The sequence below is a fragment of the Diceros bicornis genome, chromosome 27 (assembly GCF_020826845.1).
Source record: "Diceros bicornis minor isolate mBicDic1 chromosome 27, mDicBic1.mat.cur, whole genome shotgun sequence".
NCBI classification, from domain to species: Eukaryota; Metazoa; Chordata; class Mammalia; order Perissodactyla; family Rhinocerotidae; genus Diceros; species Diceros bicornis.
The window spans coordinates 5437743-5454865 of record NC_080766.1 but is presented as its reverse complement, the minus strand read 5'-3'; the positions used below and the strand labels follow the sequence as shown (position 1 = coordinate 5454865).

The following is a 17123-nucleotide window of genomic DNA, read 5'->3' as shown; positions in this document are numbered from 1 at the left end:
AGAGACAGGATGAAGTCTGGTGGAGATGGCTGGTTGATGTGTCATTCTTTTACTAGCAGTGATTCTTACAGCGTGGTCCTGGAAGCAGCAGAATCGGCATCACCTGAAAGCTTGTTAGAAAGTTTGGTCACCTGTGGGACCAATCTGTCGTTTAACAAGTCCTCCAGGTGATTCTGGTACTTGCTAAGGTTTAAAAACCACAGATCTACAGCAACAAGTTTCTTCCTATTTGCCTAGAAGGTAAACTATTTCCCGTTAAATTCATCGAGACTTCTTAGAAACTCTGTTTCCAGGGTATTTAAAGAAGTCCCCTATTAATAAGAACTTAATAACTACTGTTGGATGAATGGATATTTTAATAATAAGATCTAATACTCCAAACCACTCTAATCTAGAATTTTTTTTGAAGTATTCAAGTAAGTGAAACTACCAAAACTCGATTTAATGGGAACGGGTCAAAGAGGTGTGGGGATCTGTTGTATTCAGATTCCAGCATGCCAGTTTTCTGGTTGTGCCTTAAGCAATGCAGTGCATCCACTGAGCGCAGACTTCCTCCACTGTTAAAAGGGGACAGCAGTTCTCGAAGGTTCTAAGAATGAAGTCTGAAGAGCCTGGTCGAGCCCTTCCTCACGATTTTATTCAATTTCTCTTCTCGTTAAGGCTCCTTTACTGTCTTTGGCTCCAACCAAAAACAACCACGCTGTTTCATTCCATGCATTTTTCACTACTGCTCCCTTTACCTGCAATTCTTCAGCCTCCTGCCGCCCCACTCCTCATTCTTTGCTTAGTCCTTCGTGGACATCACCACTTTTCTCCAGGAAGCCTCATCTCTCTTGATAACTCCTGATTTCTCCACTGAAACCCACTTCTCCCTGTCTTCCTCCTCTCAGTAAACAGTTGCCCAAGCCTTGCAGTCATCCCTGACTCATCATCTGTCTGTCCTCCACTCAAGCCACACTCTCCTCTCGCCTGGACGGTGGTAGCAGTCTCCTAATCCGGTTCCCTGCCAGTACCCTTGCCCTTCTTCAGTCTGCCCTTCACACCAGCAACGCTATGATCCTGTTTGAAACAAGTCAGATAATGCCATTCCTCATTAAAATCCTCCAATGGCTTTACAACTCATTTATTCAACAAATATTTATTGCTACCTACCATGTGACAGGCTCTGTAACAGGCAATGAAGAAAAAAAAACCCACAGATAAAATTGCTTGGCTCACAGAACTCACATTCTACTGAGGGGCAACACACACGCAGTATGTACTAAGTGCTATCGGGGGAAATCAAGTGGGTAGGAAAGGAATAGGTAAGCATGGCATTGCTGGAGGTGATTCAACAGGAGGCTGAAGGAAGGCCTCTGTAACAGGGGATGTTTGAGCAGAGGCCTGAATGAAGTAAGGGCAGGAGAGCCATTCAGATATCTGAGGGAAGACTGCCCAGGCAAAACAGGACCAGCAAAGGCTCTGAGGCAGAAACCCGCATGGCAAGTTGAAAGAGCAAATAGCAAGGGAACCACTGGGACTAGTCTGGAGTGGGACACTGAGCAAAAGATAGGAAGTGAAGACAGAGGTACAAGATAAAAGGGGCCGCGCGGTGGCGCAGCAGTTAAGTGCACGCGCTCCGCTGTGGTGGCCCAAGGTTCCCAGGTTTGGATCCCTGGCGCACACCGACGCACTGCTTGGCAGGCCATGCTGTGGTGGCATCCCATATAAAGTAGAGGAAGATGGGCAGGGATGTTAGCTCAGGGCCAGTCTTCCTCAGCAAAAAGAGAAGGATTGTCGTGGATGTTAGCTCAGGGCTGATCTTCCTCACAAATAAAACAAAAAAAAAGATGAAAGTCAAAGTCTTTATAATGGCCTACAAGGCCCCAGATCTGCACTAATTCAGTAGCCACTAGCCACATGTGGCTATTAAAATTCAACTAAAATTCAAATACAACTTAAAATTCAGTTCCTCAGTTGTACTGGCCACATTAGACGGGCTCAACAGCCACATGCGGCTGATGGTTACCGCACTGGACAGCAGATTCTTCTCAGACAGCACTTGCGGACAGGCGGTTCCACATCAGCGGTTCCCAGCTGGGGGAGATGCTGCTCCGGGGGCGCTTGCACCCGGGAGCTCTTTCCGGCGGCCCCGGCTGGGCGCGGAGGTCTAGCGGCACCTAGCGGGTAGAGGCCGGGCTGCCGCGAGCAGGCCACCGGGCACGGTGCAGCCCACGACGACGGCTCCTCCCGCCAAGCCGCTCTCGCCACAGCTGAGACACGCCGCCCCGCGGGCACCGCCCTCCCGCGCCGGGCCTCCGTGCCGCCCGCGCGCTCCCCGTCCCCGCGGCCTCCGAGCAGCCCTGCTGGACAGCCCGCACGAGCAGCAGCCTCTCACCGCCTCCCTCGGCCCCGTCTGTCCACGGCGCGTCCTGGCGTCGCGCTAGTCCCGCCAGAGCGCCGGCTCCGGACGGCCGGCCCTGGGCCCGGCACAAGCAAGGGCGCCCGGCGACGCCAGGCGCTCGAGAAACCACGCAGGCGGGAAACGGCGCGGCGCGCCTCCCGCGGCCGCGCCCCACGACGAGCGGCGCCGTCACGCCCCGGCCGCAGGCCCGGCTCCGGCCCCGGCACAGCGGACGCTCCCCGCGAGCTCCCCGCGCCGCCCGCGCGTCGGCCACGCCCTGTTCTCAGGCCCCGCTCCCGGGGACTCGACGGCCGGCGCTCCACGATGCTTCAGCCACGTCCAAGCGGCTCACCTGGAGCTGAGGCGCGCGCGCGTCAGCCCCTCAGTGCCAAGACCCTGAGCACACGGGAGCGAACGTGACCCACGGGCCGCGGCGGCCGGCTCTCCCGAGCCCCTCCCAGTCTCCCTCAACTCCTCCCGGCACGACGACGAGCAGCACCGAGGCCGCCCCGGCCGCCGCGCCCCTCAGAACGTCAGCGCCGCGGAGCCCGCCCTCCACGCGCCCGCGGAGCCTCCCGGCGCCGCGGAGGAGGGGCTCCCCGGGAGGGGCGCTGCGCTCGGGTACACGCGGGCTTCCCTACACAGCGCTGCGGGGCCCGCTCCGTCCCGCCCGGCCCGGAACGACGAGTCGCGGCGCCGCCTTCCAGCCCGGCCTCGCTGCGACCACTTCCGCCCAGGGCTCCGGAACACCGAGGCGCCGCGGCGGAGGACAACAGGAAGTCACTGCTGGGGCCTGTTGCCTGGAAACTGCCCGGCCCCGCGACTTTGTTGGGCGTCCTCCCCCAGTCGGGGGTCGACATGTCGGGGCTCAGCCTCCCGGAGATGGAGGGCTGTCGGGCCCTGCTCGGCCTGCTGGACGACGCCGAGATCACGGCCCTGTGCGACACCGTCACCGGCCGCCTGGTGCGGCCCGAGCACCGCCACGGTAGGGGACCTCGGCCCGCGGGCCCCCACCCCCGACTCTCGCCCCGCGGGCCCCGACCCCCGGCCCTCGCCCCGCGGGCCCCGACCCCCGGCCCTCGCCCCGCGGGCCCCGACCCCCGGCCCTCGCCCCGCGGGCCCCCACCCCCGACCCTCGCCCCGCGGGCCCCGACCCCCGACCCTCGCCCCGCGGGCCCCCACCCCCGACCCTCGCCCCGCGGGCCCCCACCCCCGACCCTCGCCCCGCGGGCCCCGACCCCCGGCCCTCGCCCGGCGGGCCCCGACCCCCGACTCTCGCCCCGCGGGCCTCGACCCCGCGGCCCCCGACCCCCCGCGGCCCCGACCCCGCGGCCCTCGCCCCGCGGCCCCCGACCCCCCGCGGCCCCGACCCCGCGGCCTGGGGGCCGGTGGCGCTGAGGACGGCGCGGCGGCCGGATGCTCGCCCTGAGCGTTGGGCGGGTGCGGCCGTTGCGAGGGCTCGGAGTGGGGCCCTGGCCCGTTTCCTCACGGTGTCCGGGGCCCGGGGTCTCCGCGTCCGGCCGCGCTCAGGGAGGGTGTCTGCTGCCGCGCGGACGCTTGTCGTCCGGCGGGCGGTCACACTGTCGGTCTCCCGGCGACGCGGCTGCCGCCGTGAAAGAGCGCGTGGTTTGAATCCGTGTCTCTTTGGATCCAGAGTTTTTCTGATGATTTTGTGTAGTCGGACTACGTTACTTCCAGAGCCAAATACACGTTTCGCAGAGTAGATTTTAAGGGTTAATAACATTCAGCCTTCATTGTAACCAGTCCGAATAAAAATGTAGTCAGTAGCTTAAGCATTTATTTCGTTTTGTATATCAACTGGCTAGTTTTCAGCGGGGAATTTTACTTTAAAATGTGGAAACTCTAGACTTCTGTATTAGTATATGACTTAACTGTCTCAAAAGGTTCTGCCTTCTAAAACTATTTCTCTGCTTTTAAATCAGATTTACATTTTTGCGATTTAAGAAAATCATTCATTTGAAACTTGAAACCAGGAAGATTAAAAGAATAAATTCCTAAGGATTTAGACTGAAAATAGTTTTAATCTGATGTAGTTCTTCAGCATTTATATATTTTACATGCTAATCACCTTCTGGTAGTCATGGTGAGTGTGAATTTAAAATTATAATAAATAAAAATGCAGGATTTAATTGATAGTGGATCTGAAAGCAAGCAAGAAGAAAAAGAAACTACCCAGGACGAAAATGGTAAAGGGTTTGAAGAGACACTTCTCAGAGAGGAAAAAAATAATCAATAAGCATATGAAAAGATCATCAGCCTCTTTAGAAAGCAGTGAAATGAAAACCGAAAACACACGGTGTCTTTTCTGCGTACCGGATTGGCAGAACACTAACCCTGTGAACTTGGAGCGTTGGTGATCATGTGCAGCAGCTTGTGAGAGCTGCTGGAGGAGTGTCAAGCAGAACCACCACTTTGGAAAACGAGTTTGACATTTTCTCCTAAAATGGAAGATTTGCTTACTCCAAGGCATAGATTCTAGACCTGAGCTTCTCAAATGGGAATGTGCCTATGACTCCCTCAGGGACCTTGTGAAATGCAGATTCTGGCTCAGCAGTTTTGGGGTGGGCCCAGAAATTCCTCCTTTCTAACGAGCTCCCAGGTGATACTCCCAGGTGATACTCGTGCTTCTTGCCCCTCTGTGCCCTGGGAAACATGTATGAGCATGTTCCAATAGTGCTTGTAACTGGACACACAGAAGGAAAGTCTGTAAACAGAAGGAAGGCACCTTGTGGTATGGTCATCTAGTAAACTGGTACAACAGTGGGAATGAACTAACTAGAGCTATGTATATCCACATAGGTTAATCTCAGAAACAACATTAAGTGAAAAGCTAATTATAGAAGACAATATGTTGATGGATTGAATTTATAGAACGTTCAAAAGATACCAAACTATATTGTTTAGGGATACATAGTTATGCTGTACAACTATAAAGAAAAACAAGGGAATGCTACACGGCATTTAGGATAGTGGCTCCTGTGAGGTGGGTGAGGAGAGAGGGACTAGTATTAAGTAGGGAGGAGTAAATGAGGGCCTCAGAGAGACTAGTAATTTCCTATGTCTTAAGCTACCTGGTGTGCATATGGGAGTTCATTTTATTGCCATTCTGTATACCTCACACCTGTTAAAAATAATCTTTGCTCTGTTGTTTAATATAAATTTTTTTTAAATTAAAAAAAGAGTAGAAGTCTTGGTTCTGCCACTTCTTAGAAGTATGATTGATACCTCATGGATCCTTGACTTCATTATCTGTAGAGTGAGGAGATGGCACTAAAAGTCCTTGCACATCTAAAATATTGTAAATTTACCTATTTTTGGGGATTGTAAATGAATTTAGGTCCATTGGCCTTACTAAAAAAATAATTTTTTTCCTCTGGCTTAATTTTTTTCTTAAAAGACACCATTCTTTAAAAGGAAATGCTTGAATTTCACTATCTCTTATGAGAAGTGAAAGAAAGAGGGAATTTTAGGTAGGGAAGTTTAAAGCACAAAGAAGTTGTTTTTTTAAACCCAAAACCTGACAGCCTACTTCCTGGTTTTTAAAAATGATAACCATCTCATGCAAAAGCAATAATGCCATATCAAGAGTTTATAAAGATTATTTGATAGAGTTTCTACTGACCCTCTGCAAATTTACAGTGATTCATGATTTTCTATTAATCTTTACAATTTCCTTCTAGATGCCATTCATGCAATATTAGTGTACAGTCAAAGTGTAGAAGAACTTTTGAGGCGTAAAAAAGTCCACCGAGAAGTCATATTTAAGTACTTGGCAGCACAGGGGGTTATTATACCTCCAGCTACTGAAAAACACAATCTCATTCAGCATGCAAAAGATTACTGGAAAAAGCAATTACAGCTGAAGTTGAAGGAAACTCCAGAGCCAGTAAAGACAGAGGATATTAGACCCTCTCAACAGGTAAAATAGATCTTAGTTATATTCTGAACCATACTTCTGTCTGAAGTTCTTTAGATAATCCTGGTTATCTAAATTGGTTCGTTAATAATATTTTACTTGTTTTTTATAATTTTAGCTTTACTTTATATGTTTTGCATCCTAAAGGAAGACCAGTAAAGCACATAAGAGACAAAATATTTCTGACGTTTAGTACTGTGTATATAATCTATTGATTTATGAGAAAAAAATGTTTTTAACCCCTTATCGAATGAGGACTATTGGATTTTTAAACAGAGTAGATAGACTGCAGGATGGGTTTAACTTTAATTTAGCCTCTAGTTCTCTGTAATGCTGTTGTAAGCCCTTTCTTGTTTTGAAGACTTTCTTTGTTATTAAATTGCAAAAAATTCCATGAAAGAAACTTAAATATTTTTTACATTTGATTTTTTTTTTAGTTAGAAAATATCCTGTTGTAATTTCCTCCAGTTGATGTTGGCTATTCCTGTCTCTTTGTATGTTCACTGTACATTTGAGATATTGTCTGACTATTTAAATGTAGATTGACTGAACCTCTAGGTAATTTGCAGATTTTTAAACTACATACCACATGTTTTGAATTAATGAGGTTTTACAGTGAGAGATATTTGCCTTTACATTAGGAAAGGGTCTTCTAAGGGTTTTCTTAATGTACTGAAAAGAACATTGACTCTGAAATCATAAAGATGTCACTTCAAATTAGAGTGCCATTATGCTAGGTGTGAACTTGAGCAAGTAACTTGACCTTTCTGAGCCTTGTTTTCTTTATCTATAAAATGGGCATAATGATAATATCTGTCATAAGTCTTGTGAAGAGAGAAGGAAATAGCATTTACGTGCCAAGCACAGTGTGCAGTATATTCACTAGTATGTGCTCAGTAAATACAAGATCTCTTACCATCTAAGTGAGGTACTACGCTCTGGAATACAGAGATGAATAAAATTGAACCTATCAGGTATATTTTGGCAATAACATTTCCTTTGAAAAAAAGAAAAATAATAGTATAAAATTAATCCCAATCATAGAATATAACCTATTTCAATCATATTAGAAGTATCTGTTTAAAGACAGTGAAAATGGGGCCAGCCCAGTGGCATAGCAGTTAAGTTCATGCATTCCACTTCAGTGGCCTGGGGTTCACTGGTTTGGATCCTGGGCGAGGACCTACTCACCGCCCATCAAACCATGCTAAGGCGGTGTCCCACATAGAAGAGCTACAACTCTACAACTGTGATATACAACTATGTACTGGGGCTTTGGGAGAAAAAAAGAGAAAAGAGCAAGATTGGCAATAGATGTTAGCGCAGGGCCAATCTTCCTCAAAAAAAAAAAGTGAAAATGCTAAATTATCAACTTTATTATACAGTTTATATGTAACAAAGAGTATCCATTTAAAGCATACAATTTGAAGGTTTTGACAGATATACAGCTGTGAAACCACTGCCACATATGATCCAGAGAAAATGCTTATGTAAATCATTATTATTGACTGTTTATTCATGCTGATATTTTAAGAGGCATTGTTAAATCTTAATTTCTTGGCTGAATTTTCAGATGTTTAAGCTAGGAGATCCTAAAATGATTTTTCCCCTTTTTGAAAAAAAGAATTAACTATGCGTGATGGGCTCAGAGAGTTCACATGTTTTTATTTCTCTTCTACTATAATCAGTACCTTAAAACTTAGCTCTGAAACAGGCTAGATAGAAAAATAGATACGGAAATTAACCTTGGTTTTCTTTTATATTTACTTTCTTTATCTTAATCAGCAGGAAAAAGGAGATGAGAAAGTTGATTTCCGTCGATTAGGAGAAGAATTCTGTCACTGGTTCTTTGAACTTCTTAATTCCCAGAATCCTTTTCTGGGACCCCCTCAAGATGAGTGGGGGCCACAGCACTTCTGGCATGATGTGAAGCTCAGGTTTTATTACAACACGTCTGAAGAAAACGTGATAGACTACCGTGGAGCAGACGTTGTGAGCCTCCGTCTGCTGTCACTAGTGAAAGAAGAGTATCTGTTTTTCAGTCCTAACCTGGATTCCAGTGGACTGAAATGCGCTGCTTCTCCCCATGGTCTAGTTATGGTTGGAGTTGCTGGGACTGTCCACCGAGGGAACACTTGTTTGGGCATTTTTGAACAAATTTTTGGACTCATCCGCTGCCCTTTTGTGGAGAATACTTGGAAAATCAAATTTATCAACCTGAAAATTATTGGAGAGGATTCCCTTGCTCCTGGAAAATTAATGAAACCAGCTATTACATTTGAACCCAGTGATCTAGAGGCCTTTGATAATATAATCACTCTATGTGGTACCAAGGAAGTACAGCTTAATGTAAGGCAGGCATTGGGTCGTGGGACTGGAGACCAAGCTTTATGTGGTGGGAATGAGGCATTGTTGAACAAAAGAGAATGGAATTTACCTAACCTTCTGAAGCACTGAGCACTGTATGCCAGTCTAAAAAAAATCTTCTGTACAGAAACTCTTCCAGATGCTGCATCAGTACTGTCTAAGTGATGGCAGATGCGAGGATTGACATATTTTAGCTGAAATAGCTTTCTTGACTGCAGACTAACATGTGAATACTTGCCTCTTACCTGAGGTACAGCAGATGTTCTGAGAGCTTCATGCAGTTCTTCAAATAAATTCCATTTTAGTTGTTATAACTAACGGTGTGCCTTAGAAACCAGGTAATATTTTCACTTTACTTAGTGAATATTCGGCTGATATCTGTACTTTTCATATGGGAAAGGATTAGTAGTGTTCACGACCCCTTGTTAAGTTGCTCATTTACTTTTATCTAAATCTGGATAATTTTAAAAAGACGTCTCATGACAGCATTGTAAAAAACAAAAAAGGTACATATTTTAGAGATGTTTAAACTCAGAGTTCTCATTTTAGAAAACTTGAATGACGTTCTTATGCAAAAAGTTCAGTAATTTAGCAGGTGGAGAAAAATTTAATTTGCCTTTTTAAGTATTTGAGGAACATTTTTCAAACTTATCTTCTGTAGTCCAAAATAAAAATCTTATAATCTGCAACATTTTCTGAACTATTTGGGCAGTGATAAGTGCTATTCTCAAAACAGATCTTATTGTTATCAAAGGCTTTGGCTAACGGTTTTATAGAGCATTTATTACCATATAAAGGAACATACTGCTGAAATCTTTAAAAAGGTGTGCCAAGTTCCTAACTTTTAAATGTATTACTGTTTTTCTTCTTGATAGATCTTGGAAGAGGTGACTAAAAAAACCCCCACAAATTTATAATGTGGGCATAAATACATATATAGACATAGATATACTCCCACGTCATAAATTAAAATTATTAGGATTTATTCACCTCTGATTTGTTGTATGAGGTTTGAGTTACAAGGTTAAGTTGCTAGATTAATTCCATAGTTGCTTTGAAGTTTAAATTCTTCATCACCTAGCAGCTACTTGCTGATCTTGGATTTAGTAATTTTAATTTACAAAAATGCCGTTTGGAAAAAATTAAACTGGGAAATGTCATGGTGATATATTGTACGTGTTAACTTTTACCCTTAACTCTACTCGTGATCATCTAGAGTGACTAATAAGAATTTGGAAGCAGAAGGAGAAAACTCATCTTTTTTGTTTTTTTAATGCCATGCCTCTTATGAGGAGTACAAATTGGTCTGTCCTAAAATAAGAACTTAATAAAGGGGGGAAGTCCCTTTTGTCTGCTGTAAGAATAGTGTATTGTTTAGATTTAAAGCCAAATTTTTTCTTTTAGTTTGACGTATCATTGTAACATGTAATTGATAAATATCTTAAGTAAAGGATAAAATTAAAAACCATTCCCATCTGTTTTTTTTGTGCTGTTGATGTCAAGTACTGCAGAAATATTAGTACAGATGCTCAGGATGGGCGGGAATTGCTGCTAGCTGTCTTCAGTATTGAGTTTTTGAGTTTGTGTAATGCTCAAGTAAGGCTGCTGTCTCTGCATGCTCCTTTAATTACCCCTAAAATTTGAAATCCTCCTGATAGGCTAAATCTCTTAAGGATTGGAGCTGTTTTATTTCCTTTGAATCCCCACAGCTGGCCACACAGTAGGACCTAATGTTTAACTGAATGGGTGAATGAGTGAGCAGACGAAGCTTACATTCTCTATAAAAGACTTTTCTGCATCTAGATTTTGTCTTTGGTTCTCATCAGTGGTGGTGCTTTGATCATATCGTCTGGTTGAATTTCATACGTGGACACAAAGAAACTTTTAGGCCCAAAACTAACTCAGATTTGGGGAACATTTTAACTTTTCTTTAAAATTTACTGAATTTCAAAAGCCCAAGGTCAGAGTGGGATATTAAGCGAGTCCTAAGACTACCTAGAAACCGTTATAGGGGAGGTGTAGATTCCCCTGTTCGGAGAAAGAAGACCTGGAGGAATTGAAATTTGTTCAGGAAGATTAAAGCTTAATCAGGCCTTTGAGATGGTCCAGAAGCACAGTGCAGAGTGAACTCCTGGCTATACCACCCATTGCTCTGTTTGCGTTAGGGAATGGCAGAGACCCCGGCTTTATGTCTCTTTCGCTTCATTACACTCAGCTGGTGTTTGGAACATCTGGAGTCAAGTAGTAGAGGTGCAACACTCTCCACATAGTTCTTAGTAATGGGGTGGTCAGACTGGGGGCATCTGGGCTTGCTTTACTGCAGGCGGATTTGTCGGAGCCTTGTAACCGAGTGTACATCAAGTATCCTTTCTTGTTAAAGTGAAAAAAAAATCTTAAAGTAATATTTACATTGGAATGTTTTATTAGTATCTAGAATGCCAGAAAACACATTTCATGTGTCTTATTAACTAAAATACCAGATAATAGAAAAAAGCTATCTCTAATTTATTAAATCAACTTGCAAATGGCAAAGATAGGAAAATGTCCCTGGGTTTTCAGAAAGGTAACAGTTTTATGCTAAAGGAAGGCTAGTTACCTAGTCCCAGTAAGAAATTATAATAGCACCAGCAAAGGATTTAAGGAATAGTGGTTTAATTAAGAAAAGAATCATCAGAAACGTTGTGTTTTAACAAAATGGCTCTAATGGCTGAGTAGATCATAAAAATGCATGAAAACTGGGTCTTAACGTTTTTCTTAGCATCTATTTTTGCAAGTTTAAATGCGCTTTTCTTCACTGGTTCTTAATTTGGGTTGTGGGGGGGAGTCATTGACTTTTTGAGAAATGAGAGCTCTTGTTCTTTCTCCTCAGAAAAAAATGTTTGCATATAGTATTATGATTGTTGCGTATTTCAGTGAATTCATGGACTTCCCTAAAGCACATCTGTGAGTCCTGTAGGGATCCTTATACTCCGTGTTAAAATCTTGCCATAATAGTTATATTTCCCCAAGATTACTACTCTGCTATATTAAAGGTTAAAATTATTTTTAGAAAATTTTGTGCCCTTGGCTGAGTCCCTAAGCTAGAGGACTAAATTAAATCTTTCTTATGAATGAAAGAATAATCTCTAGGAAATTGTTAGTTTATGATAGTTGTTAATTTGTGAATTTTGTTTTTCAAAAGATGTCAGATATTAAAATCTACAGAAGTACTGTGAAGTGAAACAAATATTAATTCAGAATTCATTTTATTTTGACAAGATAAATTTAATGAAAAACAATGAAAATGCTTTGGAGAAAGTGATAAAAATGTGAAAAGAAAAAATATTTTTAAAAAAATTCTCAAGACCTTTACAAAACCTTTATCCTAAGAAGATGTTTATTTAGTAATGATTGTAGATTGCTAATTCTGATTAAGGATTTTAAAAATATGAACATTTCCTGTGAAGAGCCTGTGTGTGTGATCTTACTTTACACCACCCGCTCTTACCTCCCTTCACCCCCAACACTTCTTACAACCATTGTATGGAGCCAGCTGGACTGCAGGCAGCACAGCTGCGGTGCTGGGAAATGACTTCCTGGGTCTGGGTACTCCTCAGGTTTATTTGGCATGCGTTTATTGAGCATCTACAATTTGTAAATCACTGAATCAAGTGAAAGATAAAATAATACATCAATAGGTTATTTACCTAAACTTCTTATGTTGAATTCAAATCTCAGTCTCTGGGTTTAGATTTCTTCAAGTGAGAACTACTTTTGGCCCTTTGCAGAAGGATTTGGTTAGATCCTATTATATGGTCAGAAAAAAGAACATGTAAGTAAAATTTTAAATAGCTATGGCTCTAGCTAAGCCATATGGATTTTATCAATACAGAATACAGTATATTTTGACAGACCACTTTATTGGGAGTTGGAAGGAAGATATTTCAGAACTGTATCAGTGCAATAAATCCTTTTAGCTTTATTTTTTTCTGGTTTGAACCTTTCCAATAGTCTTTCAGTAAAGCTTTAATATTAAAATTTAATGTGATATTTACTGTAAGTTATAGTGTATCCCAAAATGTTAAACCAAGAGCTCCAGAATTGCTTGTGTCAGTCGTGAAATGTTAATAGAGTCACTGGCCTAGAGTTGGGTATCTCTTCATTTCTATTCCCAGTAGTACTGCCAGATCTCATTTTCCTTTTTAGTGAATTGTTTTGTAAGGGTTCTTTGGTTGGTAGCTTTCATCTTCAGTTTTTAGACACCCTAAATCTTAAGTATGAAATTAGTTACATTTAGGTTAATGAATGTAAGGATTGAAGGAATCTCCTGCTGCCCACTGCCTGCCAGTTGTGTTATTTGATCTGATGTTTTCTGAACAAAAACTAAAATCAATAACTGCTTAGGAAAGCCTTTTTTCTTGAAGCATTTAGTTTCATAGTTTGTGTTAATCTTTTCCATCTCTCATCTTTTACTATATTAATGATTAGTATCACACTTAAGTGTTCTCAAATTGTTACATGTAAGGTACCTTTGCCTCCCTAAATAGATGGTAAATTCCTAGAACTGGTGATTCCTACTTGTTTTGCAATCTTCTTTCCCCCCATGCCTTGCACAGGACAAATAATAGTTATTATTTATAGTTTGGGTGCTTATTATATATGCCAGTTACTTTTCTGTGCACATTGTGTGTATTAACTCATTCAGTCTTGTGGACAGCTAAATGGGGGAGATACCGTTATCCCTCTTTTACCAGAAAACAGGGTTGAGTAACTTCCCAAGCTTTCAGAGCTAATGGTAGAGCCTCGATTTAAACCCAGGTTTTCGAGTCTGAGAGCCATGTGGTAACTACTATACTATATTGCCTCGTATATAGTAGGTTTTTGATGAATCTTTTTTTTTTTTTTTTGGTGAGGAAGATCAGCCCTGAGCTAACATCCATGCCAATCCTCCTCGTTTTTGCTGAGGAAGACTGGCCCTGGCCTAACATCTGTGCCCATCTTCCTCCACTTTATATGGGACGCCGCCACAGCATGGCTTGACAAGTGGTCGTGCCTCAGTGCGTGCCCGGGATTGGAACCCGGGCCGCCAGCAGCGGAGCACGAGCACTTAACTGCTGTGCCACGGGGCCGGCCCCTGATGAATCCTTTTTGACTGATCATCCCCAGTATGAAGGCTGTCATTTCTAAAGCAAAGATGCGTTTAATCTGTATTGTTTATCTAAGTATAGAGTAGGAGTGTTAATGCATACTGTATCCTCTTGTAATTAAACCTCTTAAGTTGCTTATTTACTGATTTAAAACTGCTTGGAGAAAAGATATGGAATATTCATGTATGACACTATTACTTATGAAAAAGTAAAGGTAATTGGATAATATAAATATACATGTAACAATTTATTTATATCAAATTTCTTGGGCTCACTGTCTCACCACAGTCTCTAGTCCCCTTCCTTCCTGTGTATGACACTGATGTGCTTTCACTTCAGAAGCAGTGTGTGTTCCACATGGTTGATTTCTTGCCCTGTCTGGATGTGACAAATCTGCAGTATGGTTTTCTGTTTCAGCTGCTGCTGTAGTTAGACCCTCTTTACCTAAACGTTGACTTACATAACAATTTCTTCTTTCTTTGCTTTAATATTTCTTACATATTTGTGACAGATTAAAATTTCCTTCAAGTACGGCTTTCATCATATTCTCCATGCTCGGAACTATTAGTGGTGTTGCATTAACCTCCAAAATAAAGTCCAGATTTCATATCTGGTTTTCATCACCATCTGGTTTGACTCCACTCATTTGCACACACTGTTTGGTCCAGCCAACATCTACTACTAAGGAGTCTTTGTATTTGTCCTGTGCTTAGTTAGCCCTTTGCTTTTATTGGCAAGTATCCAAAATTGTAGAATTTAATTTTTTTTGTTGTTGCAGACAGACTGGTAATATATTTTAGAAAGAAAAGGACTATGATCGAAATAGAGTTTAAAAACTGGAAATTTCTTCAATAAGTCAAGCATTTTTTCTCTTCAGGAGTTTTGTATACATTGTCCAGAATAATGTTTCCCCAGCTTTTTGCATGGCTGCTTCATTTTCATCTTTGAGGATTTGGCTTAATTGTTTTATCCTCTCTGACTAAGTGGACCTTCTTGTTAATATTTATCAGAGCACCTTGTTTGTTTCAGTCCTAGCACTTTAGATATTACTGTTAATTTACTAATTTATTAATATCCCCCACTAGGTTTTAAGCTGAGAACAGGGACTAAAGCTATTTCACTTGCATTGTATTTCCATTGCTTTGCACAGAGACTAGGGAGGGATTCAACAGATATTTATTAAGGATATAAATAAGGGAACAAGTGCTACTTTTTATTCAGAGCCTTATAGATTCTTAGTCCTTTCCCTGTCTGCTAAAGACAATGCCTAGCATATGTATCAGGTGCTCAGTCAATATTTGTTTAATGAATAAAGCCAAAGTTATCTTCCTTAATAATGACATATGAGCTCTATCTAATACCATCAGCAACACTCTTTGGTAGATAGAATCATTCAAGTCTTATTAAACTGAGGCCCCAAAAGTTAAGTAATGTGCTGAAGTTCATAGTTTTCTTGTAGAGATTTTTTTTTGGTTGTACTTCCTTTTTAAGCTACAAAGCCTATGTTTTTCTTGCACTTTATTTCCAGTCTGACTACTGCTACTACCTTATTTTGAAAGAATTTAAACTCTAATCCTCAATTTCTTCAGATGTAAAAGTGAACCAGATTATATGATTTCTAAGGTCTGCTATAATTTTGCAGTTACATGGTTTTGTGATTGTATATCTTCTTAGCAACTCAAGAATATTACTTTTGAGGAAATTATTATTTTGCCTCTTCATGAATCATGTTCATTGAAAAACACTTCATTCTTTGTTTTTTCAAACAAGTATACATTTTTAAGTATATGTGTGTATTTCGATTTACAAGGGGAAAAAAACAAGGGTGAAAATATTACACATCATATCTAGACTAGAAAAGGGAAAAAAGTATGAAGCTTTTAAATATTCTCCTATTTTCTAATCGCTAGAAATTCTGAAGTTGTTTGAAACTGCTGTTCTGTAAAACTTTTTTGCTTTGTTGCATATGTTCAAAATAGATTTACATGTTTTAGTCAAGAAAAGTAGAAGGTGGTTGATGGAAGGCCAAATTATAGACTGCTAGTAATCCCTAGTAAAAATAAAGATGTTAATAAAATAATCAATTATAGATAATTCCTTCAAAGAGACTGAGCAATAGGACTTGACAAATATTTAAGAATGACTTTGGATGGGACCGGCTCTGTGGGGTAGCCATTAAGTTCACGTGCCCTGCCGCGGCAGCCCGGGGTTCACAGGTTTGGATCCCGGGTGCGGACCTGCACACCGCTTGTCAAGCTGTGCTGTGGCAGCGTCCCATATAAAGTAGAGGAAGATGGACACGGATGTTAGCCCAGGGCCAATCTTCCTCAACAAAAGGAGGAGGATTGGCAATGGATGTTAGCTCAGGGCTAATCTTCCTCAAAAAAAAAAAACAATGACATTGGAGACAAATGGCAAATTTGGGATAGCATTTTTCTGTAGGAAGCAAGGCCCTGGATGGGTGCTACTCATAAGGTTGTTCAAAGTTATTCCAGGAAGTTTAATGAAAACATTTGTTTAACAAAGACAGGAGGTTTTCTGTACTGACTGTACTGGTTGGAGAAGTACAGCTTCATGGTAGGGGGAGCCTAGAGTACAGAAACAAGGTAACAGTAGAAAAGGTAAGCATGTCAGGGGCTTGGATGCTGGAACTAGTAATAGAACAATTGTAAAATCGTTGAACAACAATAGACTCCTAGGAATTAAGAGAAATTGCAGAATAAGCCATAATTTTAATTCTAAGAGCAACTTTATACTAGAACAAGAGTTTAAGACTGAGAAAAAAGTTGATTTTAAATAACGTATCAGGGCCGACCCCGTGGCTTAGCGGTTAAGTGCGCGCACTCTGCTGCTGGCGGCCAGGGTTTGGATCCCAGGTGCGCACCGAGGCACCGCTTCTCCTACCACGCAGAGGCCACGTCCCACATACAGCAACTAGAAGGATGTGCAACTATGACATACAACTATCTACTGGGGCTTTGGGGGAAAAAATTTAAAAAAAAAGTTTAAAAAATAAAATAAATAACGTATCAGTGTTTTCTCTTAAATGTTTTTCTTTCAATTTGGTAAACATTTATTGAGCACTTACTATGGGTATGTACCAGGTCTTTTTTTTTTTTTTTGTGAGGACGACCAGCCCTGAGCTAACATCGAATGCCAATCCTCCTCTTTTTGCTGAGGAAGACTGGCCCTGGGCTAACATCCGTGCCCATCTTCCTCCACTTTATATGGGACGCCGCCACAGCATGGCTTGACGAGCGGTCCGTCGTGCACGCTCTGGATCTGAACTGATGAACCCCGGGCCGTTGCA

At 42.5% G+C, this 17123-nt stretch overlaps 1 protein-coding gene across 1 annotated transcript; it reads left to right on the top strand.

The window, feature by feature from the left end:
- Positions 1 to 2803: 2803 nt before the first annotated feature.
- On the top strand, positions 2804 to 10155 carry C27H3orf38 (chromosome 27 C3orf38 homolog; the record flags this gene model as incomplete). The annotated part of the gene is made up of 3 exons (XM_058570611.1): positions 2804 to 3368; positions 6085 to 6323; positions 8106 to 10155. Coding segments are annotated over 3 exons (1476 nt in total), but the record flags the coding sequence as incomplete, so codon positions are not given.
- Positions 10156 to 17123: the final 6968 nt, after the last annotated feature.